We start from the raw sequence: 26,868 nt of genomic DNA, 5'->3' as shown, positions 1-26,868 counted from the left end.
TTTTGTTTTGGTCAGCAAATTCAAAAAAGATTTATTATTATTATTATTATTATTATTATTATTATTATTATTATTATTATTATTATTATTGTGCATGTAAGTGCCAGTGCTCAGGGAGGCCTGGAGTGCCATATCCCCCAGGAGCTGGAATTTCAGGAAGTTATGAGAGGAACTGAACTTGGGTCCTCTGAAAGAAGAGCAGTAAGTGTTTTTAACCACCAAGTCATTGCTCTAACCCTTAATGAGCCAAAGTTATGTTCTTGTTTTGTGCCAGGGCTGAACTAGCCATTCTACCTGAGCTCACTTTTAAGGTGTTATAATCAAGAAAGGAAGTCTTACCCTAAAAAGAAAACAGTTTAGAAGTTGATGAGTAGGTGTAAAATTAAGTGCTTGGGATCCTGGTAATTGCAGCCCCTGGTATGTTCATTTATTATGGAAAGGAACTGAATGAGCATTTCTGTCATCTTTGCTCATCATTGGATACTAGCTCTACTCAGACACTTCCCAGCCAGCCTGCCTGCTGATCCAAAACTGCTTGCCATAGGAAAATCAGATAGGAGCCAAGTCCTCTATCCTTATAAGACCATCTGCTTCCATAGCTGCAGATGCTGCCCTTAGCAATTGCAATCCAACACAACTGGAATGATTTATTCATCCCCAGGTAACATTTGTACACCAGCTTATTCTAGCAAAGTGGAGTATCAGCTTTATACATAATGAAGCATCCAGAACAGGTGGTAAGCTGTGCTGTAAAGGATGCTTCTGGCTTAGAAATGTCGATGGATAGATGGAGATAAATTGTTGGTCCTGATATACAGCTAGAAGAAGCAAGTAAACCTTGACACTAAGAACTCCATGTCCTGTAGAGTTTTGATTTCTGGAGTGTTTAAGGTCATTAATACAACTGAATTTTTAATCATTGGTAGTGAAGATCAAACTTAGAGCAGTGTGCGTAATAGGAAAGCACTCTATTACTGACCTATATCCCTAGTTCCCTTTCTCTGTCTTTGTTTCTGTCTTCTTCTCTTCCTCACAACTCCCATGAGAGAGAGAGTATTGCTTCATAGTCCAGACCACCCTTGTGCTGGAATGACAGGTATGAGACATTATACCACCCCCTTTTATTTTATTTTAACTTTTTTGGACTATGGAAGTTCATTATGGAGCTCAGGCTGGCCTCAAAATTGTTATCTTTCTGCCTAAATCTAACAAGTACTTAGATTACACATGTGTGCCACTGTAGGGGTTGGATTCAAAGTTTGTTTAAATTTTAATATATTAAGTGCATTTTAAGAAAGGAAATTAAAATCCAGAGAAAGTCAGGGATTTAGTTTGAAATGTATAGCCAAAACTAGAGCTTGTGTATTCCTATTTCAAAGCCCAGTACTTACCTTCCCATATTTTGTTGTATAATGTAAAACTTTAAAACATCATCCAAATATGAGGTAGCATCTTTATTTTTTGCTTAGTTGATAATTTGCTCTGATACCACAAACAAATCACTTTTATCCTTTAACCAAATAACAGAGCAAGTTGGTTATTTTTTAATTCAGTTTTATTTTTAATTGTATGTATGTGTGTGTTTGTGTGTCTGTATGAGTATATGTGCTTTTACATGCCTGATGCTTATGGAGGCCAGAAGAAAACACTGGATCAATCCTTTGGAGCTGGAGTTGCAGGTGATTGTGAACTCCAGTCCTCTATAAGAGCAGTAAGCACTCTTTTTTGTTTGTTTGTTTGTTTTTTGGTTTTTCGAGACAGGGTTTCTCTGTGTAGCTTTGGAGCCTATCCTGGCACTTGATCTGGAGACTAGACTGGCCTCGAACTCACAGAGATCCGCCGGCCTCTGCCCCCCAAGTGCTGGGATTAAATGCGTGCGCCACCAACGCCCAGCCAGTAAGCACTCTTAACTGTTCAGGCCTCTCATCACCTCAAGACCTCTCTTATCTGTAAAATGAGTATATTTAACACTCATTATAAATTGTTTTGTGTAGCCGGGCGGTGGTAGGGCACACCTTTAATCCCAGCATTTGGGAGGCAGAGGCAGGTGGATTCTTGTGAATTCTAGGCTAGCCAGGGCTATACAGAGAAACCCTGTTTTGAAAAACAAAACAAAAATTATTTTGAGTAGTAAATGAAATGAAATACATGAAAGCTACATAGGTCATTTTTAATAATGGGAAGTCACTAAAAAAAATGCTGATTAACTCAGTTCTGTTCAGCAAACAGTGATTAAACACCTATTTTGTACCAGTTAGTTTCTAAGCTCTTTACATTATCTGTTTACCATGTCACTTTCTTTCTGTATCTTTGTCATATACTGAGGGTTTAACTAGTGTAGTATTTTTCGTCCATGACAAAATCCTTTCATAGTCAAATCTCTAACCAGGAGTAGCTGTTACCAAAAAACTCAATCCCTACTTTCATTAAACTCTGGAGTATTAGTATGAACTTGTAATATCTAAGGATGAACACAGTTTGGGTCTAGTCTGATTCTTGGCCCTGCTCCTCCCAAAAGGTGCTTTGAGAGTTTCTGTTTAGAGGGCATATTTGTGACTGTAGTCTTTGCACCTCAGACAGGCTTGGCTTGGTTTTCTTTTGAGTGTTTGCTCTTATTGAATTGCTTCCCCTTCACCTTAGGATTTAGGCTCTTAACAAATCATCTGCTTTTCAGATCCACTTTCTTTTTACCAGTAAGGGCAGCCAGGCAGTTCAGAGGAACAACAAAAACTGTCTGTAGTTCCTGGTGGTTTTATAATAATAGAAAGGCTGCAGGGAGATATTGCACCTACTCATTGATTCATTTGTGATTTGTGCCCTTAGAAGGCAGTATTTTACCAGGTTCTCTGCTGGGCTGAATGAAGAGATACAATTCTGGAATCAAAGTCTATCAACATGCATTTTGAGTGTTTCTTGCCAGAATTGACTGTAGCTCAGAAAAGCTTGTAGGAGTTCATGTTGCTGCTCTAATCTATCATTCAAGTGTTGCCCTTCCCCCTCCCTTCCTTTCTGGAAAAAAAGAAATAAAAAGGAAAGGAAACATTACTGGTCCTAGGTATGGTGGAGAAGAAGGTATATTAAAGATAGGTGGGAGAACATAGCCAGAGGCAGGGACATCTGGGAGAGTACAGAATGGACATGATCAGACTGAGCTGTGCCATATGAGGAGATTGGGGAGGAGAGTGGGGAGAGAGAGGAACCAGGCTCAGCAGGCAGGAGGCCCAAAGAGAGTAGAGGAAAGAGACCAGGTAACCAAAATAGTTGGATTATATAGAAAAGGGCAGCTAGAGGAAAGGCAGCCCAGTCCCTGGGCTGGAGAAGTTTAGGGTAGGGGACTGGGTATGCCAGCCAGGAGGACCCTGTAATAGGCCTTGAACCAGACCAATGACTCACTGCAATGAACATGCCTCAGTAGCAGCATGGCCTTAGATGGTGGCCCAGACCCCTGGCATTGGCATGAACAGCAACATAAACCGCTGCACTAGGGCTACATACCCAGATACGGCTCTTAGCTGCAGCCTGGGCCTGGATGTCACTATGGTACCTTATGTCAACACAGGCCACTCAGATCTGTATGGCTCTGGCTGCAGCATGATTCTCAGATACTAACATTGCCTTCAGTGGTAACAGGAGCCACGGACATCACCACAGACCCTGGCTATAGCAGGGCTACGATCCTAGACATGGCTCTATGCCACAGCCTGGGCCTGTATATCACCATGGCCCTGGGTGGTAGCACAGGCTCTCAGATTAGCATGGACCTGGTAGCAGTGTGTCTCTTGGATACCAACATGGACTCAGGTGGCTCACCAGACCCTGGGCATTTGCATGGCCTTCTGTAGTTACTGAAGCCATGGAAAACAGATACTGGTTGCTATAGGGCCATGGACCCAGACATGGCCCTTGGCAGCAGCTCAGGCTCAGATGTCATCATGGCCCTGGGTGACAGCACAGACAACTCAGATCAGCATGTCCCTGACAGCAGGGCCCCTGGATACCAACATGGCCACAGGTGGCAACCCAGACCCCAGGCATCCTTGTGGTCTTTGGTGGCAACATGGGTCTTGGATGTCAACACAGACTCTGGCTGCGGTAGGACTACAGATCCAGACATGGTCTTTGGCAGCAGCCCAGGCCTGGACATCAGCCTGTTCCTCAGTGCCTTCGCTTCTTCAGTTCTGCCTCTTTCCACAGCACATGTTGTTTCTCTTTCTCTCTCATTTCTCCACCATATATTTGCTCATCATATGGCAGTTAGTGGCACCAGGTGGGCCTGTGGATATCTTCAGTCCTCTATTTACTTTTGTATGGGGTGTCTTGCTTTTTAGTCCAGGCTGGCCTTGAACTTGCAATCCTCCTGCTTTAGTCTCCCAAGTATTGATATGATAGATGTAGATCACAACACCTGGTTGAACCATAGTTTCATCTCTGAAAATGAGGCTGTATATATTACCCTGCCTAAAGTTGTATTGAGGATCAAATGAGAGAGTAAATAAGAGGAGATGAAGTACTACCGTCAGTTCTCATTTAAATACCACCCCCCCCCAGACAGAGGGGCTTTGTGCAACAGCCCTGCCTGTCATGGAACTCACCTGCCTCTGCCTCCCAAGTGCTGGGATTAAAGGGGTGTACTACCACCTCCTGGCTAATTTCTTGTCTCTTAAAGGAGGCCAAAGGAGAGGAAAAGAAGGAAACTGAAAATAGAGGCTCCAAGATGTTTGCTTCTTCAGGGGACTCATTCTAATGTCCCTAGTAACTCCAGGTTTCTTAAAGATAGAGCATTCTGCTTTACAGTAAGCTAAGAGTGGAACCTGGGGTTTGTAAGCAGAACTGACTTGAAAAGAGTATATATTATGAAAGATTGTGGCCATCATCTTTCCCCTTTTCATTCCCCATCTCCTCATCAGGACCATCTTTTCCAAGATAAAATCTGCTCATTTCAGTTTGCTGCTGAACAGCCCTCTTTGGCCTACTGTTGCCTTCAGGTTGGAGTTCACACTCCTTCCATATAAGGTTTTCCTTGATTTTGTCCCTGCCTGTCCTTTCAGCCTCATTCTCCCTGCTCTTGCCTGTGCTCCAGTGACACTTTTTTCTCTCTCTGTTTCTCAAACCTTTCATGTTCCTCATTTTTGTTCTGGCCTATTCTAAGCTTTCTTTTCTGCTGTATGTCCTTGCCTAACAAACTAATACTAATACAAAACAAAACAAACAAATAAACAAACAAAAACCCAGACACTGTGTTTTCTGAGGAGTCCTCTCTGAATTCTAGTGGTAAAGTGTTGTGGGATGAGAGCCCTCTCTCCTTAAGTCCATTTAGAATTTTGGACATTAAAAAAAAAAAAAAAATTTGGGTTGTAGCATTAGTGTCATTTCCTTTCTTCACTCTTCCCTCCTTCCCTCCCTCCTTCCCTCCCTCCCTCCCTCCTTCCCTCCCTCCCTCCCTCCCTTCTTTCCTTCCTTCCTTCCTCCATCCCTTGCTGTCCTCTCCCTTCCTCTTCTCTCCCCTCCCCTCTCCTCCCTCCCCAGGCTGGCCTCAAACTCACAGAGATCCGCCTGCTTCTGCCTCCTGAGTGCAGGAGGCACTCTGCCTTTCTTTTTTTAAGATTTTTATTTATTTATGGCTGTGGACACTCACCCAGGTGCAAATGTGCGCCTATGCTTATGTTAGTATATGCTTTGTGTGTGTGTGTGTGTGCCCATGGAAACCAAAAGAGGGCATTGAGTCCACTGGAACTTGAGTATAGATGGTTGTGAGCTGCCTGATGTGGGTGCTGTGTACTTAATTTAGGTCCTTCTGAGCTTCCTGCTTCCTGAGTGCTATAATTATAGGCTTATGCCACCATGCTGCACCAATAGTAGTTTTTTTCCAGCGGATTATTTTATTTATACTTGGGTGCTTAAACATATGTTTGGTAATGTGGAATAATGTATATCTCCATGTTCTTTTTCATGGGCTTAATACCTGATGCTAGAGGGTAAAGTCATTGGGCAGGACACCTGGATTACATAAAGGGACTAAGTTTCATCTTATGGCATCTTTTCATAATAATCACCTTTTCATTTAAGGATTATGATTTCAGTGAAGCATTTTGAGATGACTGCTGAAGAAAGTAGGTCAAATCAGATATTATTTGTGAAATTAACTATTAATGAAGCAATGAGTCAGTTCTGGCTTTTTGTGTCCTAAAATTCTAAAGATGTTAATTACAGGAAGGCCCTGGGGCCATATGTTCCCTTGTCTTGGAAACAACCCTGTTTTAGTGTAATGTGCTTTCCTATGTGATGGTGTCTAGATACACAGTAGTCACTGGCATTATTGCTTGAGCCTTTTTGTATTATATCCTTATTTTGTCCCCTTCCTTGTCCCTGACAACCTTTTTCAGAAACGAGCAGGACACAAAAACCTAAGGACAGAGAAGACCTAAGATGTAGCCTTAGCTGGTTTTTATCCATTGTCTGTGTCACCAGGCTCCTCACTGGTAGTTCTCCTTTTCTGGTCCAGGAGGCTCCTGGCTTCAGTTTTCCCAGCTCCCCTGTGAAGCTACATTGGATGTGCTGGTCCCGGAGTAGTTTCCATTGACTTCTGTAGCTTTTTTTTTTTTTTTTTTTTTCTGGTTTCATTGAATACTTCACCAATCTCTTGACTGGCTTCATGAATGGGCTAGTGGTGCTATGATGGCGTAGCTTTGGTATTCTTGAACGATTCCAGAGGTCCATGACTGATCATGATTTTCCTGTTTCTTTTCTTTTTTTAATCATCCCCCCCCCCCAGTGTGATGGCACACACCGTTATCACTGGGAAGGCAGAGGCTGGTTTAATCACTGAGTTCAAGGCTAACCTGGTATACATAGTGAGTTTTAAGATAGTCAAAGCTGCATAGTGAGTTTTTACTTTTTATTATTATTATTATTATTATTATTATTTTGGTTTTTTGAGACAGGGTTTCTCTGTGTAGCTTTGGAGCCTATCCTGGCACTCGCTCTGGAGATCAAGCTGGCCTCGAACTCACAGAGATTCGGCTGCCTCTGGCTCCTGAGTGCTGGGATTAAAGGCGTGTGCCACCAACGTCCGGCCTTACTTTTTATTTTTAATTCTCTGTTTGGGTATGTACATGTGAGCGCAGGTACCTGCAGGGCATCTGATCCCCTGGAACTGTAGTTATAGGCAGTTGTTAGTCCCCCAGTGTGAGTACTGGGAATCAAACGTGGCTCCTCTGAACCATTGCTTCAGCATATTTTCCAGTTTCTTGAGGTAAACATTTGGAAGCTTTTGATCAGGCAGTGGTGGTAGATGGGAGGGCTGCTTCCATAAGAAGGGTCTTCTACTTACAGTTAGTGTCTGTTAGCTACCTTTCCTGTTGTGATGGAGTATTTCGCAAGCAATTTAAGGGAGGAAGATTTGTTTTCTCATTTATTGTATTTATCTTATCAGTTCATTATCAGTGACAAAGAAAGCTTGGTGGCAGTGGTGGCCCTAAGGCCCCATGGCAACAGGATTGTGAGGCAGTGCTGTTCACATGGCACTGATAGGAAGCAGAGGATGCAGTCTGGGACTGGAGATGGAGATCATCTTCAAAGACCTGTTCCTTGTGACACACTTCTGAAAACTCCACAAGCTTCAAAATGAAATCATAAGCTGGAACTGGGTGTTCAGAACATAAGCCTGTGAGGGAAAGTTGCATAAATGTGGGTGTTCTTAGCCATTTCCAGGTATTTGTTCACAAATGATAAGATTTTTCACAGATTTCCTTCCTACACACTTAATACTCAAGTCTGTAGTCAGCCTGCTCCTGAGGTCTGATCTCAACTCTGCCCTTTGATTTGTTTATGAGCACGGGTAAGCTTCTTTCCTACTCAAGTCCCTCATTCCTGTATCTACATAATAATACTGTTGGACTGGATTATTCAGTGTTCTATTTCTGTATATAGGGTATAGGTAAGCCCTTTTTGGACACTTACGTATACATTGATTATATTGCACAGAGACAGTTATATCAGTGGCTGCACATGTGGCTTATCAGCATATGAAGCAGTTCCTATTAATAATATGGCTTTTTGTATTATGGATGTTTGTACAGTATGTGGAAATGTATTGCTGGGATTGGTGTATAATTTATCTATCCTTCCTGGTGTTTGAGGCTTGTTGACTTTGATAAATACCTGTGTTCTGTGCTCAGCCTGTAGAGAGGTCTTGGAGTAAAACTATTTAGTGAGTAGAGGGTAACAGTACATGTGAAAGTGGTCAAATGGGCTAATGGCCTGTATGTTGAACTCTTTCAGTTAACCCATTAACCCAGCTTGTAGAGTCATATTGAACTTAGATCTCAGTGTTAAGAAGGGAAGCTTATATGAAAAGAGGCACTTCGTCTTTCACTGCAGGGAGGAATTGCTTTTAAACAAGGGTCCCATAATAGACTCAGACAGGTCTGGATTTTACTCTAAGATCAGTTCATTATTTTTTAAAAATTAATTTATTTTTATATGTGTGGATGCTTTGCCTGCATGCATGTATGCCTGGTGCCTGCAGAGGCCAAAAGGGGTTATCAGATCTTTGCGCTTGGAGTTACAGACAGTTACATGTGGGTGCTGGGAATTGAACCGATCCTCTGGAAGAGCAGGCAGTGCTCTTAACCACTAAACCATCTTCCCAGTATCTCAGACACTAGCAGTATAACCTTAGATATTTCCTTTAATCTGAGCCTCAGTTCTCCTCTCTATACAATGGTATTGGTAATAACAATGACTACATAAGGGCACTTGAAGAGGTACTCTTAGAAACTGTGATTCTTCTAGTTATGTTGGCTCTGCCTTTAATCCTAGCATAGGAAGGGCAGAGGCAGGTGGATCTCTGAGTTTCAGCCTGGTCTACATAATGAGAAGTCTGTCTCAAACAAGTAAGTTGTGACTACCGCCAGACCTGATAGTGCATGTCTGTAATCCCGGTACTTGCAAAATCAAGCTATGATCTTTTACAGAAGAAGAAATTTAGGCATGGTATTAATCTTTTTTTTATTACACTGCAATACCTGAGACAGGCTGACTTTATAAAGACAGTAAGATTAGGTGGTTAGCAGAAGAGCTAGAATGAGAACCTGAGATTTAATACTTAATACTTTTAAGTATTACACTATTCTGATTCATTAGAATATAAGCTGCTTCTTTTCCCTCAAATTTAAAATTTAAAACTTTATTATAAAAACCATTGCAAATGAAAAAATTCACACACTGAAATTAACTAGCCCCAAATACAACTCAATGAACTTTTCTATGATTAGGATAGTCATTCAGAACAGATGCTGTGTAGCCTTTTCATATTGGATTTTACACATTCCCTACTGAATATGTTTTAATACCCTATCCACAACCAACATAAGCTTCTAAGATCAAGGATGTTTCCCAATGCTTGAAATAGTGCATTCCTGGCCCATCTTAAGCAATAAATATTTCTTAAGGGAATGAACACACATCTGTAACATGTAAGAAAAAAGTTACATGGACTTTTTGTTTTTATTATTTCCTTTTTCTTTAGGAGCTTATCCAGTGCTCTAGCCATATGCTCTTCAGTACAGTAGCCAATAGTTACATTTCAAATATTCAGTAACTACATGTAGCAAATACTCTTTCTTTCTCTTGGACAGCATAGATGCAGATTTATCTGCCATAACAAACACTTTTCCCCTACCTCCTGTGGGGCAGGCCAGCAGAGAACAAATTGAGTGAGGCCTAAAGAGTAGAAAATGGAAAGAAGAGAGAGATACTTTGGGTCATGCAGGGTACTGGGTATCAAAATAAAGTTTGGACTTTTATTATTTCAGGCCATTGGGTTCAGAATTATCAGAGAGAGTTTGCCTTTTTAAATTCTGATTCCAAGGTCTTGGCATAGGGGCTCTTGACCACAATCACAGTACTTAAGAGTCAGAAACAGGTGCCGGGCGTTGGTGGCACACGCGTTTAATCCCAGCCCCCAGGAGGCAGAAGCAGGTGGATCTCTGTGAGTTCAAGACCAGCCTGGTCTACAAGAGCTAGCTCCAGGACAGCCTCCAAAGCCACAGAGAAACCCTGTCTCAAAAAAAAAAAAAAAAGAGTCACAAACAGGATCAGGCTCATAGACATTATACCCTATAACAAGAGTCTTTTAAAAAAATTATTTTATGGGCTGGAGAGATAGCTCAGAGGTTAAGAGCACTGACTGTTCTCCAGAGGTCCTGAGTTCAATTCCCAGCAACCACATGGTGGCTCACAACCATCTGTTATAATAGCAGGATATTCTGTCTAAATGATTTGTTTACAAGTGCTATTGTATTTACCAAATCAATCTGGAATTCTCAAAGACACTAGGAAGAGGAAAAATCCTGCAGTGAGCTTTTATTTTATCTATTATTTTATAATGGTAAGCTTTATAATTTATGATCACCTTTACCAGAAAATAGAAGTCTGATAGGTATTAAAAACAAGTGTTTTAGCTGGGTGTGGTGGCACATTTATGTAATTCTGGGAAGTTAAGACAGGAAGATAGTAAATTTGAGAACACCAAGATTCTGTCTCAACCTCCTAGCTTAAAATTTTTGTGCTACAACGTGGGTAAACTCTGGAGATGTGATGCTAAATAAAGTAAGCTGGTCACATAAGGATAAATATTACATAAGGATAAGTAATATATGATTCTTGTATGACATTACTAGAATAGCCGAATTCACACAAACGAAAAGTTGAATTGTGGTTGCCTGGGACTACGTAAAGAGGGGATGATGGAAAGTTAAGTATTTAATGATTTAAAGAGTCATGTTGCTAAGATGACTTTTGGAGATGGATGATGGTAATGGCTATACAACCAACAAATATACTTAATGCTTACTGAGCTTTTTTTTTTTTTTTTTTTTTTTTTTTCTATTCCTCTTTGTGTTGGGGATCCAGTTCAGGGCCTTGTGCATGGTAGACAAGGGCTCTGCTGCAGAACTACATCCCTAGTTCTTCTGAGCCATGTATTAGTTTAACTGACTGGGTGTGGTGGCATGTGCTTCAGGAAGCTGAGCAGGAAGACTCTGAGTTTGAGGACAATCTAGGTTACATAGCAAGGCCTCAATAAAATAAAATGGTTGAAATTGTAACTCATGTATATTTTTATCATTAAAAAGTCCATAAGCAAACAAACATAAAACAAGCAAAATTTCCTAGTGTTTTGAGTAGTTCAGTACCACTAAATTTTGGTCACCTTTACTCAGGTAATATTGTAAAAAATGAGCTGTTTTCCTCCAACACTTGCATTTGTGTAGTAGGTAAATAAAAAAAGAGATATTGTTAGATCAGGGGCAGTGTATAGACCAACATGGTATGAACCACCATGGCCACACATGTGGAGGCCTAAAAGAAGGTGCCCTTTGAAGAGTAGAGCTTTCATGAAGTAGAGACCTCCTCTCTTTTATTAGCGCTCAGGGGCAAAATACGAGATCTTTACTGTTGGCTTGTTTGTGAGGTTTGGTTTCACTTTAAACCATCAGTAGAAATCCTAGAAACAGTGAAGTTTGCTGGTGAGATGGATCAGCAGGTGAAGTGCTGGCTTCAGAAGCCTTATGGCCGGCAGGGCAGTGGTGGTTACATTTTATATTTGTATCCTTTTTCTTAAAGGAAATTAACTTTTTGCGTACACTTCCTCTGGGCTGATGAGATGGCTTAGTGGATGATATGCAAGCATAAGGATTGGAGTTAGGGTTCTTTAAACCTGTTATAAAGCTGGGCCATCATACCCGAGAGGTGGTGGTGCACGCCTTTAAGCATAGCATGTGGGAGGCAGAGGCAGGCAGATCTCCTTGAGTTCAAAGCCAGCCTAGTCTACAAAGTAAGTTCCAGGACAGCCAGGGCTATATAGAGAAACCCTGTCTTTAAAAAAAACAAAACAAAAAACAAACAAAAGAAAAGACAAGCTGGCTTTCATGGGGAGACAGAGATGGCGTGGCACCTTACAGTTTCAGAGGTTTAGTCCATTATCATTATGGTGGGGAGCATGGCTGTGTACAGGCTGAGAAGGAGCTGCTACATCTTGATCCACAGTACACAAGTAAACTGAGTGTCACACCACGTGAAACTAACTAAAGCAGAAGAGACCTCAAAGCCCCTTACCCCCAAATGACATACTTCCTCCAGCAAGGCCATACCTACTTCAACCAGTCACACCCCCTAATAGTGCCACTCCCTATGAGCTGTGGGGACCAATTACATTCAGACTACAGCAGTGGTTAACTAAACTAACCAGAATTGGTGAGCTCTGGGTTCATGGAGAGACCACGCTTTAATAAAGTGGAACATGATCTAAGAAGACTCAGATTGTCTATTTTTGGCCTCCACTTACACACACATAGATATGTGCCCTATATATGGGCATACAGGCAGACATATTATATATGCATGCACGTGCCAACAATAATAAACTGCCTAAGCTAGCGGGGTAGCCATGTGTGGTAGCACATGCTTACCATCAAGCACTGGATAGACCACATGAGGAAAATCCTGAATTTTTTAAGGCCTGGGCCAAATAGTGAAATCTGATCATAAATAAGTGAATAGTGAGATCCTATCATAAAATAGCATGATAACTTGGGTATGGTGGCACATGCCTGAAATGTTAAGTTACTTAGGAGGCGGAGGCAGGGGAATCATGAGTTTAAGGCCAACTTAGACAACATGAAGAGACCCTGTCTCAACAGAAATACATAATAGGAGCTAAAATAAATAGCAGTGAAGGGAAAACAAAGATGACCTAGTAAATGAAGCCAGAGTAAATTTAGTACCTGTTCTTGTCCATTACTAAGGATTAGAAGCAAATTCAACTCTGAGTTACCTAGTGACTAGAGCAATACTACGTTCAAGGTTCACATGTGTCCATCATTCACTTTTTTGTTCATTCAATTGATAATTTATACATATGTCTGAGTTGCAAAACAGTATAATGCTATGTTTTTGAGTACTTAGCTTTCTACAGTGTGGGGCCTTAAACAGATGTGGGGCCTTAAACTTTTTAAAAGTTATCTGCAAAAAGATCATTATTAACTCTTATATTTGGCTTACAAACTCAGAATGCTACACTGTGGAGGCTTTTCTTGATCCTTCCACCAAAGAAAATGAAATCTGAGTTACAAGCACTATGCTGTATTACAGCAACTGTATTATAGTAAGTCTTACTTATGTACATGTTTCCCCAATAAAAGATGAGCTCCTTTAAACAAAAGAATTAGCACGTGGTAAATCCTAAGTACTTCTGTACCATTTAAATGTTTTTGTATTTATTAACTTAGTATGTGAACGTGCACACTATGATGCATGTGTGACAGTCAGAGGGCAACTTTTAGGAATTGATTTTCTCTTTATACCATATGGGTTCCTGGGATCAAATTCAGCTTGTCAGGTTTGGCAGCAGTGCCTTTACCTGCTGAGGCAGCTTGCCAGTCTGTTTTTGTTCTAATGAATAATTAATTCTGTATTTAGAGAGGCTCTGTGTAGAATCTGTTCACACTTTTTAAAAAGTCAAAAGCCCACTTTTTTTTTTTTTTAATCATTTGCAAAAGCATTTGCTATATAAGCAGTTAGTTGTGTTTCCCTGTGTGTTTGGGATTGGGAGAGAGAGATACATGTGTCCATGCCTGTGTATGGATACCATAGGTATATTGGTCAATCTATCACTCTTCCCTTTATTCTTTTAAGACAGGTTTTCTCACTGAGCCTGGAATTAGACTGGTGATCATCTGATCATCGAGCCCTGGTGCTCCTCTTGTCTTTGCATTTATCCATGTCTGTAGCATTGGGTTTATAGATGCATGTGTGGCCATGCCCAGCTTTTTATTTGGTTTTTAGAATCAGACTCAGGTCTATATGCTTGCATCTTTTCATCTTCCCAGCCCCTTGATGTGGTTTTGATTAGCTAAAAAGCCATTTTTAAAGCTATCTTAATGGGCTAAGTACTGTGGTGGTTGGAATTTGACATTTTGCAGATGAGCATCTTCTTTATAGGCAGACACAAAAGTCAAAACTCATGGCTGAGTTTTTGCATGAATAGATCTTTCTGTTAAGTGTAAAAGTTGTTTCCATATTGAGATCCTTTTGGCAGATTCTTAGAAGTCTGAACTCTCCATTTCATCTTTCAAATTAGAGCATTTTCTAGAGTGAAAGTTAAAATGTAGAAACCTAATGTGTAGTCTGATTACATTTGACAAAACAATAGAAACATGGGGCTGGAGAGATGGCTCAGAGGTTAAGAACACCCGTTGTTCTTCCAGAGGTCCTGAGTTCAATTCCCAGCAAACACTTGGTGGCTCACAACCGTCCGTTATGAGATCTGGTGCCCTCTTCTGGTGTGCAGATATACATGGAAGCAGAATGTTGTATACATAATAAATAAAATCTTTTTAAAAAAACAATAGAAACAGGCAGTCTCTATAAAATCTGGGCTTCTTTGTGAATCATACTGATGGAACTGAGGAAAAAACTACTGGAACTGAATTTTCTTCAGTTTAGTAAGAAAAAGGTTAATGTCTAAAATGAAATTGAAGCCATGTGTGATGGCATACACCTGTAACCCTACCATTTGGGAGGCAGAAGGAGGTAGATATGTGAGTTTAAGGCCAGCCTGGTTTATAAATTGAGTTCTAGACCAGCCAAGACTACGTAGTGAAACCCTGCCTCAAAACAGAGATAAACAAACAAATAAATAAAACTGGACCGTTAAATTCCAATAAAAGGTTTCTTTTTATTCATTTTATTTATCCATCCACCCAACAAATATTTTTTATTTTATTTATATTTTATGTATGAGTGCTCTGCATGTATACCTGCGTGCCGGAAGAGGGCATCAGGTCCTATTAAGATGGTTAGCACCACCTGGGCAGTGGTGCTAAAGGCACACGCCTTTAATCCCAGCATTCGGGAGGCAGAGGCAGAGGCAGGCGGATCTCTGTGAGTTCGAGACCAGCCTAGTCTACAAGAGCGAGTTCTAGGACAGCCTCCATAACCACAGAGAAACCCTGTCTCAAAAAACAAAAATGAACAACAAAAAAAAGATGATTAGCATCATGTGGGTGCTGGGAATTGAACTCAGGATCTCAGAATCTCTCCAGCCCTACCAAACATGTTTTTATGTCAGGATTTTTTCTAAGAATTTAGTAGTAAGTATGAAGCACATACAGTTACTTGATCTCTGTATGTAAAGTGTTGCAGGGAGAAGATAATCAGGCTACCAGCTGCAGTGAGTTCAGAGCTGTTCAGAGAGCTCTGGGACCATAATGTCATGTAGCCAAGCTGAATCTGGCCTTTCAGATCTTCTAAGACCAGAGTGGACACAACTGTGAAATGGGGACATGAATGTTAATATCTTTTGTGATGATTTTCTTCAGGTTCTATGCATTACAGAACTACTCAATATTCTCTGATTGTTCTCTTGTGGTGTGATTTCACAGATGGTCTTTCCTTTTCCTATTTATTCTCCATGTAGAATTCCTGTCACCCAGATCAAATGACATTCTTTTGAAACTTTTCTGTGTTCCTCTCATTGAGTAGGATTCCTCTTATTAAGTAGGATTAGGTTTAGCTACATAAGACAGAAATCTGGAAAATAAAAGCTTAAAAATACATGATTTGGAGCCAGCTAGATGATTTTTTTTTATCGTGGGTAAAGGTGCTTGTTGTCAGTCCTCAGAGCCCACATGGTGGAGAGAATGAGCCAGACTCTCACAAGTTGTTCTCTTACCTCCACATACATATAGATACATGCACCTGCAACCCCATACAAAATAAACAGATGAATGAAGAATAAATAAATGTGAAAAAATCCCACAGGGAATGAATTAATTTTAAAAGTACAGTATTTGGGGTCAGTGAGATTGTTCAGGATCTACAAGGTGGAAAGAAAGAACTGACTTAAGTTTTCCTCTGACTTCTACATTCATGCTGCGTCATGCGCCTCTCCCCTCCACTAATAAAATGTAATTTTAAAAATTTAAGTATAAGGTTAATTTTTTCATGCATAAGAAGTACAGAAGTATGTGGTTCAGGGCTGAAATGGTTCTTCCACCAACTCAAAGCTGCTTCTGCTATTCTTGGCTCAAGGCATCTATTCTCAGGGTCACCTCAAGGAAAAGAAGGCTGCTGAACTCCAGTTATCATGGTCTCATTCTAGGCAGCAGGAAAGAGTCTGGGGAGAAAGCAGAAAAGACTATGTCTTAAGCCAATGTTATTCAATTTAGCAGCCTTCCCAGAAGGTCGACAGGGCATTTCCATTGCATTTCATGGAGCAGAACTGATCAGCTTCTGCCTGATCCACCTAACTGGATTGTCTCACAATATTCCCCCCAAATAGGGTTAAATTCAGGGCCTTGGGGCTGGAGAGATGGCTCAGAGGTTAAGAGCACTGACTGCTCTTCCAAGGTCCTGAGTTCAATTCCGAGCAACCACATGGTGGCTCACAACCATCCGTTATGAGATCTGGTACCCTCTTCTGGTATGCAGATATACATGCAAGCAGAATGTTGTATACAAAATAAATAAATAAAATCTTTAAAAAAAATTCAGGGCCTTGAACATGTTAGACAAATACTATCAGTGAGTTACATATTCATCCCCCTTTGATTATTTAAAAAATTAATTACATTCAGTTTATTTTAGGAGGGAACATGCCATGGTATGAATTTGGAGGTCCGAGGACAACTGGTGGGAGTTGGTTCTCTCCCTCCACTATGAGTTCCAGGGATTGAACTCAGGTTGTCAGGCTTGGTGGCAGTTGACTTTATCCATTGACCGATCTTGCCGGCATCTTTTTGATCATTTTCATGGAGAAACTTTAGCTATTCCAAAAGTTTTACCTTTTTGTATTATGTCTAACATCTTTGTTGTGGAAGTCTAGGACTAAAACCCAGCTTTATCAGGAGAAAAGTCTTAGCACTTGTGTTATCTCTCACATTCTGCAGATTGGCTCACCAGTGCTTGTTGAGCCCAAGATGAGCACCCAGTAGTGTCTTACTCCCTATGGAAATTTCTGTTCAATTTACATAACTCAGTCTCAGGTATTCTGTTATAGTAGCAAAATCCAACAAAGATAAGTATCATTAAGAAAGGTAAAACAGGGATTACCACCTGTTTAGAAGCTACTTTAGATGTGCTTGAAGAAGGTATTTCTGATCAGGTAACATTTGAGTAGAGAGCTCAGTATAAAGAGGAAGCATTGCATTTGCATATCCTGAGGGTTTGAGGAAGGTGATGGCTTGAATTCTGTTGTACAGAGGCCAGATGGCCTGGAGTTCTGATGTCCATGGCAGCAGAAAAAAAAATTCTGTTCCAATTTTGCATTGTTTTTCCTGGCCAGTCAGTTGGATAGTGCCTTCTCACACTAAGCTGATCTTCCCTGCCTGACACTCAATTACTTGGGCTTGAGAGATGGCTGTAGTTGAGAGCACATCTTGCTCTTGCAGGGGACCCAGTTTTGGTTTCTAGCACCCACATAGTGGCTTACAACCAGCTGCAACTCCAGTTTCGTGGGATCTGATGCTATCTTCTGACTTCTGTGGACACCAAGCATGCATGTGGCATACATGCATACATATACATATATGCAGGCAAAATACTCATACATATAAAATGAATCTTTTTTTAATAAGTCATAACTAAAATAATGTTTTACCAAGTTTCTAGGTATTCCTTTTTGTTTTTATTTATTTATAGATTTGCTTATTGCATATGTGAGTACTCGTGCTACAGGGTGTGTGTAAGTCAGAAGGCTACTTTGCAGAGTTGGTTCTCTTCTACTTTTATGTGGGTCCTGGGATTGAATAAACTCAGGTTGTTAAGTGTGGCAAGTGCCATTACCTGCTGAGCCGTCTCATCAGCCCTCTGGGTATTTCCTAATCCAGACAAATTAACACCTAAAATTAACCATCATACTGTCTTCATATTGGCCCGCAAGACCAATATGTTGCCTGTCTGATTTTAATTCCTATTCTTCCTGTCTTCTACCTGACAGTTTCACCTCCAAGCTGTATCTCAAATGTACTTCCACTGCAGGGAATTTTCATTTGCTATTTTTTTGTTTTTGGACAACTTCTGTTAGAATCTGACATGACTTGGTCCTTCAAATTGTTCAGGTCTTTGCTCAGATATCACTCAGTAACACTTTCTCTTCCTATCACTCTTAAAATTGCAACCTCTGTCCTCAGGACTCCTCACCTATGTTTGATTTTTTATTGCACCTCTCTATAACCATCTGATATACTATAGATTTTATTTTAAAAAAATTCTTCCATTCCCTTCTCAACTAGAATGTAAACAAAAATTTTTGTTGTTCTTATTCACTGCTGTATTTCTGTCAAGTTTATATCAGAAAACTTGCATGGAGGAAGAAAGTCAGGAGATAGAGAGATGGCTCAGTGGTTAATCATACTTGCAGCTCTTCCAGAGGACTAGAATTCAATTCCTAGTACTCATGTCAAGCAGCTCACAACCACTTGTAATGCTACCTCTAGGAATCCAACACCTTCTTGTGGCCTCTGAGAGAACCATCTTGCACATATACATATTCACACACACACATACACATAAATTAAAAAAAAAACAGTAAGTATAAGGCAGTGAAGCTTAAACTGGGTACCAGGTCTTTTTGGGAACTTAAAATTTTAGTTTTCTAAGCTTCAAGTTAGAGCTAAAGGCTCTTGTATACCATGTCAAAGATTTTGCATATGATGTTCAACTCCCCTGAAGAGATTAATGTGCTTGTCTATGCTATATTTAAGAAAAACTATCAATTTTATCAATTGGGATGCTGAAGTAAAAGAATTGTTTCAAATTTGATACCAGTCAGGGTTACCCTGTCTTAAAAAAACAAAAAACAAAAAACATCTATATGGCAGGGGTGGGGGAAGATAATAATAAGTATAGTCATTTTTTTCATATTCTTCTGTTCGTTCAAGACAGGTCTCACTATGTAGCTCAGGCTGGTCTTGAATTCTTAATTCTCTGGGTTCTTCCTGAGGACTGGGATTATAGGTTTGCCAGCATACCAAGATCTAGTGTTTTTATGGCCCAGTTGTCTTCAAATTTATTTTGTAATAGAAACTGACCTTGAATTGCCTATCCTGCCTCTACCACCTGAGTACTGGAATGACATACATGCCATCACACTTATAGGACAACTTTTTCTGGAGAGACATGACACACACATCTACTCACTCCAGATGAGGAATTCACTACAGACCAAATTAGAGATTTGCATCAGAATTGAAGTTGGTAAATCGCTGAGTTTATTGGTATTACTTAGAGTAGTAAAAGTGAGAAGATACTGAGAGAAGTGGGAGAGTCAGGGACTGTTGAATCACTAAAAAGCCCACCTCCACACCGGTGACAACTCAGGAAAGCAGTGTCTGTGGACTTCTTTGCACAACTTGCAGGAACTCTGAGAGACACCTTTCTGCAGTGTCACTCTCCTCCCCCAGCAGTTGTTTACTGCTATGTAACTCTTGAGAAGCACTCTTATGAATTTTGCAAATTCCTACTTTCCCAGACCAATGAAGTTTGTTTACTTCCCTAGTCCCATGAACCTCTCTGTTCTTCGCTTCATTTTGGAAGGTACTTACCACTGTATGACACATACCCAGCTTCTATAGTGCCCAGGTTTCTTGCATATTAGACACTCTTAACAACTGAGTCATATCCCACCCTCCTACCTTTTTTAGTACAGCCGTCCTGGTTGATGTAGCATTTCAGTGTGATTTGATTTGCACCTTTTCATGCTTATTTGCTATTTGTAATCTTAGCAGAACTAGAGTCTCCATTCACCTGAAAAATTAGGTTGCCTTGTGCTGGAGAGATGGCTCCATAGTTAGGGCACTTTGTTGCTCTCGAAGGTTGGATTCCCAGCACCAACATGATGGCTTACAATACCTTTAACTCCATTCCCAGGAGATCCAATGTCTTCTGATCTCTGCAGGCACCAGACATTCAGGCAAAACATTCATACACATATAATAAATACATTTAAAAATTAGGGCTAAAATATATAATTTTTTACTATTGAACTATGTAAATTTTTCACACATTCTAAATGCAAGTCCTATATTAGATCTGCAATTTGAAAACCTGGTATGGTGGTATCCACCTGTTACTCTAACACTTGCGTTATAGAGGCAGGAAGATTAGGAGTTCAAGCATGATACAAAGTCTCTTTGAGGCCTGTCAGCCTGGGATACCTGAGGTCCTATAGCAAAGAAAAAGGCAAGAAACAAACATAATTTGAAATTTTTCTTTCATCCTGTAATTTGTGTTTTTACTTTTCTTGATGGTGTCCTTGTTTTGTTCGTAGTACAGAGATTGAACCTTAGGCATCAAGCAAGGCAGGCAAGTACTCTACCACTGAGTTATATCCCCAGCCCTCTTTTTTACTTTCTGAGCCTGGGTCTCATTAACTTGCCAGAGCTGGCATTGAACTTAACTCTTGTTGTCCAGGATGGCTTGTGATCCTAGTGCCTCAGCCTCCCAAGTAGTTGAGATTATAGTTCTGTACCACCAGGCCTGACTTTTATGTTGTTTTGAACATAATGTCATATTATATATGTAGCCCAATCTAGCCTGGAACTTGAGATCCTCTTTCCTCAGTTTCTTGAGTTACTTGGATTGCAGGGGTATTCCACCACACTGGCTGGTGGTTCCTCCTAAAACAAAACAAAAACTAATAATAATGCAATAAAATTGTTTACTTAAATCCACTTTATCGTCCCTTGCTATCATAGCATATCTGGGAGATTATTGCCAATCAAAGATTATGGAGGTATATTCCCCCATCTTCCTCCCAGTGCTTCTAATGGATTTATATTTTTAGCTCTTAAGTCTTTGATTCTTTTGGGTGCTATTCTAAATTCTACCCTCTGTTTGCTTTGTGGTCTTGCATGGTTAATTTGCCCTTTCCCAGACTCACTTTTCATCTGTAAAATGGAATCAGTTCATTTAGCTAAATGTGGTTACTTCAAACTCTTGAATTCTTTTATTTGTAGTTATGAAATGATATAGTGGAAAACACTTAGACATATAAGGAACCTTTCAAGTATGATCTAATGCTACTTTTGTAAAATATATTTTCTGAACAAAATACTATTCTGAATAAATGTCAATATTTAATTATTAAATAAAACTAAAACTCTCTTATCCTCTCAAGTTGCATTGAGGAGCTTAATAGCCAATATAAGGTATAAGATCTTTCCCTCCCTCCCTCTCAGTACAAGGTTGTAGAAGGGTATGTGATACACAAACTCAAATCCAAAGCCTTGTGCATGCTATGAAAGGCTCTATCTTTTAGTACACTCCTAGCTGATACATTGGGGCTGGAGAGATGGCTGAGCAATTCTGAGCACTTACTGTTTTCAGAGGACCTGGATTTGTTTCCCAGCACCCATATCTGGCAGCTCACAATTGTAGTTCTAGTTCCAGGGGATCCTATGCCTTCTGACCTCTGTGAGCACCTACACTCACGTGGTGCACATAAACTCATTCAGGCACACATACTACACACAATAAATAAATAAATCTTTGATATTTCTGCCAGTACATGATGTTTTATTGGGTAGGACTGTTTTAGACTGTCCATCTAGAAAAAGATGAAGGTTCAAAAAAAATGTACAGTTGGTCAATTTTTATAATGGTTTTTTCTCAGTAGTTCTTTTAGTCTCATCTTAAATAAGAATAATGCCAGTTAATTAACTATTTAATAAAGAACTGTGTATATAGATACCTAGTGTATAAAGAAAATCCTTACAACAACAAAAATAGATGTGTTACTGTCAGGAATTGGGAATAAGGCAGGGGATTGGCCAAAAAGATATAGTTGAAAGTGATAAAAAAAAAAGTCTTTACATCTTGATTATGGCATTGTAGTTATTTGTATAATTGAATACATTTTTTAGGCTTAGATCTATATTTCTAAAAAGTAAAATTTGCTATGCATGAATTCTACCTCAATAAAAAAAAACTTTTAGCTGGACAGTGGTGGCACATGCCTTTAATTCCAGCACTTGGGAGGCAGAGGCAGGTGAATCTCTTGAGTTGGAGACCAACCTGGTCTACAGAATGAAAGTCAGAGAAAGTCAGGGCTGCTTCACAGAGAAATCCTGTGTCAGACAATCAAAACAAACAAACAAACAAACAACCTTTTATATAGTTCTTTTTCATTTTGAGACTAGAGGAAACTAAGGCTCAGAATGGTTAGGAAACTTGCCTGTGGTTGATGTGTAGAACCTGAATCTGCTTGACAATAGAACTTGTGATTTTAGCTGATGATTTTCAGTCTGTCCCTGAAATCATGAGCAGTATACAGATTCTGTTGCAAAGGATAATCCCTTGGAAACTAGGAACTCTGATCTTAGCAGTGCCCTGGAAGTGGCTATAGTAGTCTTATTTCAATTTTTTGTTTGTTTACTTTTGAGACAGAGTCTTACTGTGTATCCCAGGCAGGCCTTGTACTCACAGCAATCCTCCTGCCTTAGGTTTTTCAGTTTGGGGAATACAGCTTTGCATCACCATACTTGGCTTGTTCCAAATATTAGACCCTGGCAGATGTCTTCTCTGCCAGTTACTGGTTGGGATTGAATTGATGTTGTTATGTCCATGTCATGGTCTCCTATGTCTGTCTGTAGTTCTCATTTTGGAGCAGCAGGAGATCTGTTTCACAGCTGATGAGTTTCTTTGATTATGAAAACATTACACATTTTGTCCAATAAGCAGCACAGGGTGTGTTCTCAGTAGGAGAATGTGCAGATGTTTGTAGGGCCAGTTGTGTAGCCCAGCACATGTTTTAGTCTGTTTCATGCTGCTAAAACAGTGCCATAGATTGGATAATTTATAAAAAGAAGAAATTTATGTGCTCATGGGCTTGGAGTTGGGAAGTTCAGTAATAAGGTGCAGGTGTCTGGCAAGGGCCTTCTTGCTGTGCCATTCTGTGGTAGAAGAGCAGAAGACAAAACAAGAGGTAGGAGAAAGAACACATCTATCCTTTTATGAGGAACCCCCTCCTAATGTAGCAGAATTAATCAGTTCCCGAGATCTCTTACTATTGTTATAGTGGTCATTAAGTTTCATACACATGCTTTTTAGTGGATACTACAGTCAAGCCACGGCAGCATTTTAACAGTCTTACATAACACTGACTTATTAGGCAGAGAACTGGTTACGGAGAAGAAGGTCTATGTTAGGGAAAAGTGTTCAAGCAGTCATCTGTATTATGTGCACAGAAGCACCATTGTCACATATTGTTTACATCTGCATGTCATTTTACAGTTAGCAAGTAAGTTTAACATCAGAGTTAATTTTCAGCGCTGGTTGTGAAAATGTTTTTTTGCTAAGTTGAGCTGAAAATACACATCCCTTCTTTTAACATAAATCCTCAAGTTATCCCTTCAATTTGTAGGTGAGTGTATTGACCCTGTTAATCCTGGTATTTTTTGCCAGGGCTTTGCATTGGGTAGATTTATGAAAGTTCTAGATTATGAAATTTGCCAGTGGCATTTCCTGTTTGCCTATCTGATGGGACTATCGTTCTATCCTTGGGAACCAATCAATTCTCCACCTCTTACTTCAGAATCCTGGACAGACCTAATTAGTCACAGAGCCACTGTCATTGAACCAGATGTTCACTGCCTGCCTTCAGCATTTAACTTGTTCTCTATCCTGGGGTGCAGCAGAAGTTAATGACCTAAAAAATTGCCTATCTATCACGTAAACCTAGTTAGGAGAGAATTGCTTGATTTTTATGGTGTGGAAGTAATATATCTGGATATATTCAAACATGTGTCAGCTTATGTGTAAGATATGACTCTCTAAACAAGATGGGACAAATTGGCTGGTTAATAGGGCTTAATGACAGGGTTTCCATTAATCAGAATGGAGAATGTCCTTCATTAAGAGCTCTTGTGCAGGTGATAGTTATTGCACACAAATTTCAAGTTTATTTTCTTCCCTTGAGTAAATTTGGCAAGAAGTCTTGGCCATGTTTCTTTTTTTGCATTAAGATGTTCAATGGCATCAATTTCCCCTTTGGGGAGCATTAAGATGGCTCAGTAGGTAGAAAACCTGAGTTTTGTCCCTGGGGCACACACACATAATGGGAGAACCAGTTTCTGCAAGTTGTCCTCCGACCGCCACATGACACTGTAGCATGTGCATGAGTACATAAATAGATGTAATGAAATTCCTCCTTTTTTCCTGTCAAGTTGTTAGTAGCTTTTTATCTTATGCTCTGTAGTCACAAGGGGTGAATAAGACATTTGCTGTTCCTTCCTTCCTTCTAGCAGACTTAAGTGATCACCACCAGACACCCAGGTTCCCTTGGTGAACTGTAGAAACATGTCATTTTCCAGCTTGTGAGTTAGCATCATTAGAAATAGAAAGAACCTTAGAAGTCAACTAATCCATTTAATATTAGGATATTGATGTCCAAAGAGGAATAGTGATTTGGCCAATGCTATACTTATATCAAATCTCTGGATACTGGGACTAATATTAAACTGAGAGCCTAAAGTGGCTGAGTATACATTAAACAAGTTATATCACTTCTCTGTTTTGTCGTTCTTCATCTGTAAAATGGGAAAAGTATTATATTCTGTTTAATCCTTTTTTTCCTATACCATGATGCTATACCTTTGAGCATAACTGAAGTCCTTAGAGGAGAAAATGATCAGAGGGAATTAGCAATTAATAATCAATGCTATTTTATTTCTCTTTGCTGTAGGATCCTCAGTCTTCCACAATGAACCCTGTTTACAGCCCCGTGCAACCTGGGGCTCCTTATGGCAACCCTAAGAACATGGCCTACACTGGTGAGTGGTATAAGAATGGATTGTTGTTTTTCAATTATTCTTTGATAGTTTCTTGTATTTATTTAGTGAATTTTATTGTTTTTACTTCCATTATACTTTTTCACTCCTTCCATGAATGGCTCTAATTTTCGGAGTGACTTACACTTTATTCTAGGGCTCCAAAAGCCATGGCCCAGCTTGAGAAGCTGGAAAGGTGTATTTAGTAAGGGTCCCATAGTGATAGTCCCATAGTAGAGTTGACAGAGTTTCACTATGTAGGTCTTAGCTCTGACTGTCTTGGAACTCATTATGTAGACTAGCTTGGCCTGGAATTCACCGAGATCTACCAGCCTCTGATTCCTGAGTAGCTGGGATTAAAGGTTTGTGCCAACATGCCCACCAGCAGAAGTAGCTTTCTTGGTTAAAGGTTATTGAATTATCAACAAATGGGAGGTTAACACTTACTGAGTACCTGTCATGGCCCTGTCCTGTGGTGTAGGTACTTTTACTATCTTATTTCACTTTTATTTTTAAAATGAATTTCTCTCTCTCTCTCTCTCTCTCTCTCTCTCTCTCTCTCTCTCTCTCTCTCTCTCTCTCTCTCTCTCTGTGTGTGTGTGTGTGTGTGTGTGTGTGTGTGTGTGTGTGTGTGTACCACACTCTGATACTTGCAAGGAAGTCAGAGGACAACTTTGTGGAGTTGGTTTTCTCCTTCTACTATGTGGGTTCTCAGGAATCAAACTCAGGCCGTCAGACTTTCTAACAAGTGCCTTTAACTGCTGAGTCATCTCTCTGGGCCCTCATTTCATTTTAAAGTAAATCCCGTAGAATATAGCTTATTATGACCATTTCATAGATGAGAAAATCATAGACATGTGGACACCACAGAATCAAAATTAGTTAATTGAACCCAAGTGGTTGATTCTAAAGACTGATCTTTTTAAAAATTCTTACATCCCAGTGTGGTTTTTTTTCCCCCTTCTGTTTTTATGTATATTGCTCTTTTGTTTGGAATGTTGTTATTCTCTGACTATTTAACTTTATTCCTCAAGAAATTTACCTTGAAGCCAAACATGGTAGCTCACACCTACAATTCCTGCACTTGGGAGGCTTTCCATGAGTTACTGTAAAGCAGGCAGCATATAATATCTGGCATAAAGTTAAGTATCTGATAATAGTTACTTTTCTTTATAAGTAAAGGTAGGTATGATGTTCAGCAATGGAATTGAATGAAAAAAATGTATGTTAAGGTCTCTAGTTTATATTTTGCATGTCATAGCCTTCAAAAATATTGAATAGAAATCAAGATAAAGTAATGTTATGAATATACACATTGGTTACAAGGTATGTTAGGGTTAGAGGCTATCGCTCACTGGTAAAGTCAGACCTAACATGTGAGAGGTCCTGGGTTCAATCCCCCAACACAAAAAGAATGTATAGCCAATTCTTGATTGTAGGAAAGAAGTGGTGAAGAGGAAAAGTGGCCAAAAATTTTGGTAGTGGGATTGGAGTTGGAAGAATAGGAGAGTTCAGTTCCAGTTTAGAGCCGCTGACAGCATGGAAGCTGTGAACTCTGCCAGTTCTCTTTAAATTCCTCCTTATATGTTTTTACTATATATGTTATATAGACTAGGAATAGCGGTATCTCCAAGAGTCTATTGTCTGAAGTTGGTTTTTTGCTGCACTGTATATGACAAGCTTTTTGACCTGTAAGCTTCCAGGGATTCCATGTCTCTCTCTGTATTCTGTCTTACTAGGATTGCAGATACACTACTGTGCCCAGCTTTTGTGTGGCATTTTAGTTACTTATTGCTGTGACAAAACACCATGACCAAGGCAACTTATAAAAGAATTATTTAATTTGGGGCTTAAGGTTTCAGAGGCATAGAATCTGTGACCATCATGGTGGGAAGCATGGCAGCAGGCAGGCAGGCATGGTGCTGGAGCAGTGGCTGAGAGCTCCCATGCTGAGACACAGTCATGAGGCAGAGAGAGCTAACTGGGAATGGCTTGGGTTTTTGAAACAGAGACCATTGATTGTTAAAGAGGTGTTGCTAGG

At 40.0% G+C, this 26,868-nt stretch overlaps 1 protein-coding gene across 5 annotated transcripts in view; it reads left to right on the top strand.

Moving 5' to 3' along the window:
- The window catches only part of Fam168a (family with sequence similarity 168 member A), a 123,109-nt gene that overhangs the window by 55,054 nt on the left and 41,187 nt on the right, over nt 1-26,868 (top strand). For all 5 annotated transcript variants that reach the window (XM_027407803.2, XM_035442350.1, XM_035442351.1 and 2 more), the window contains exon 2: nt 24,743-24,830. In XM_027407803.2, the coding sequence (XP_027263604.1) occupies nt 24,761-24,830 (70 nt within the window). In that variant the 5' untranslated portion in view covers nt 24,743-24,760. The remainder of the gene's footprint in view (nt 1-24,742; nt 24,831-26,868) is intronic.

The sequence above is a fragment of the Cricetulus griseus genome, chromosome 3 (genome assembly GCF_003668045.3).
Source record: "Cricetulus griseus strain 17A/GY chromosome 3, alternate assembly CriGri-PICRH-1.0, whole genome shotgun sequence".
Classification (NCBI taxonomy): Eukaryota; Metazoa; Chordata; class Mammalia; order Rodentia; family Cricetidae; genus Cricetulus; species Cricetulus griseus.
The sequence above is the reverse complement of the archived record's forward strand: the minus strand, read 5'-3'. Positions and strand labels throughout refer to the sequence as shown.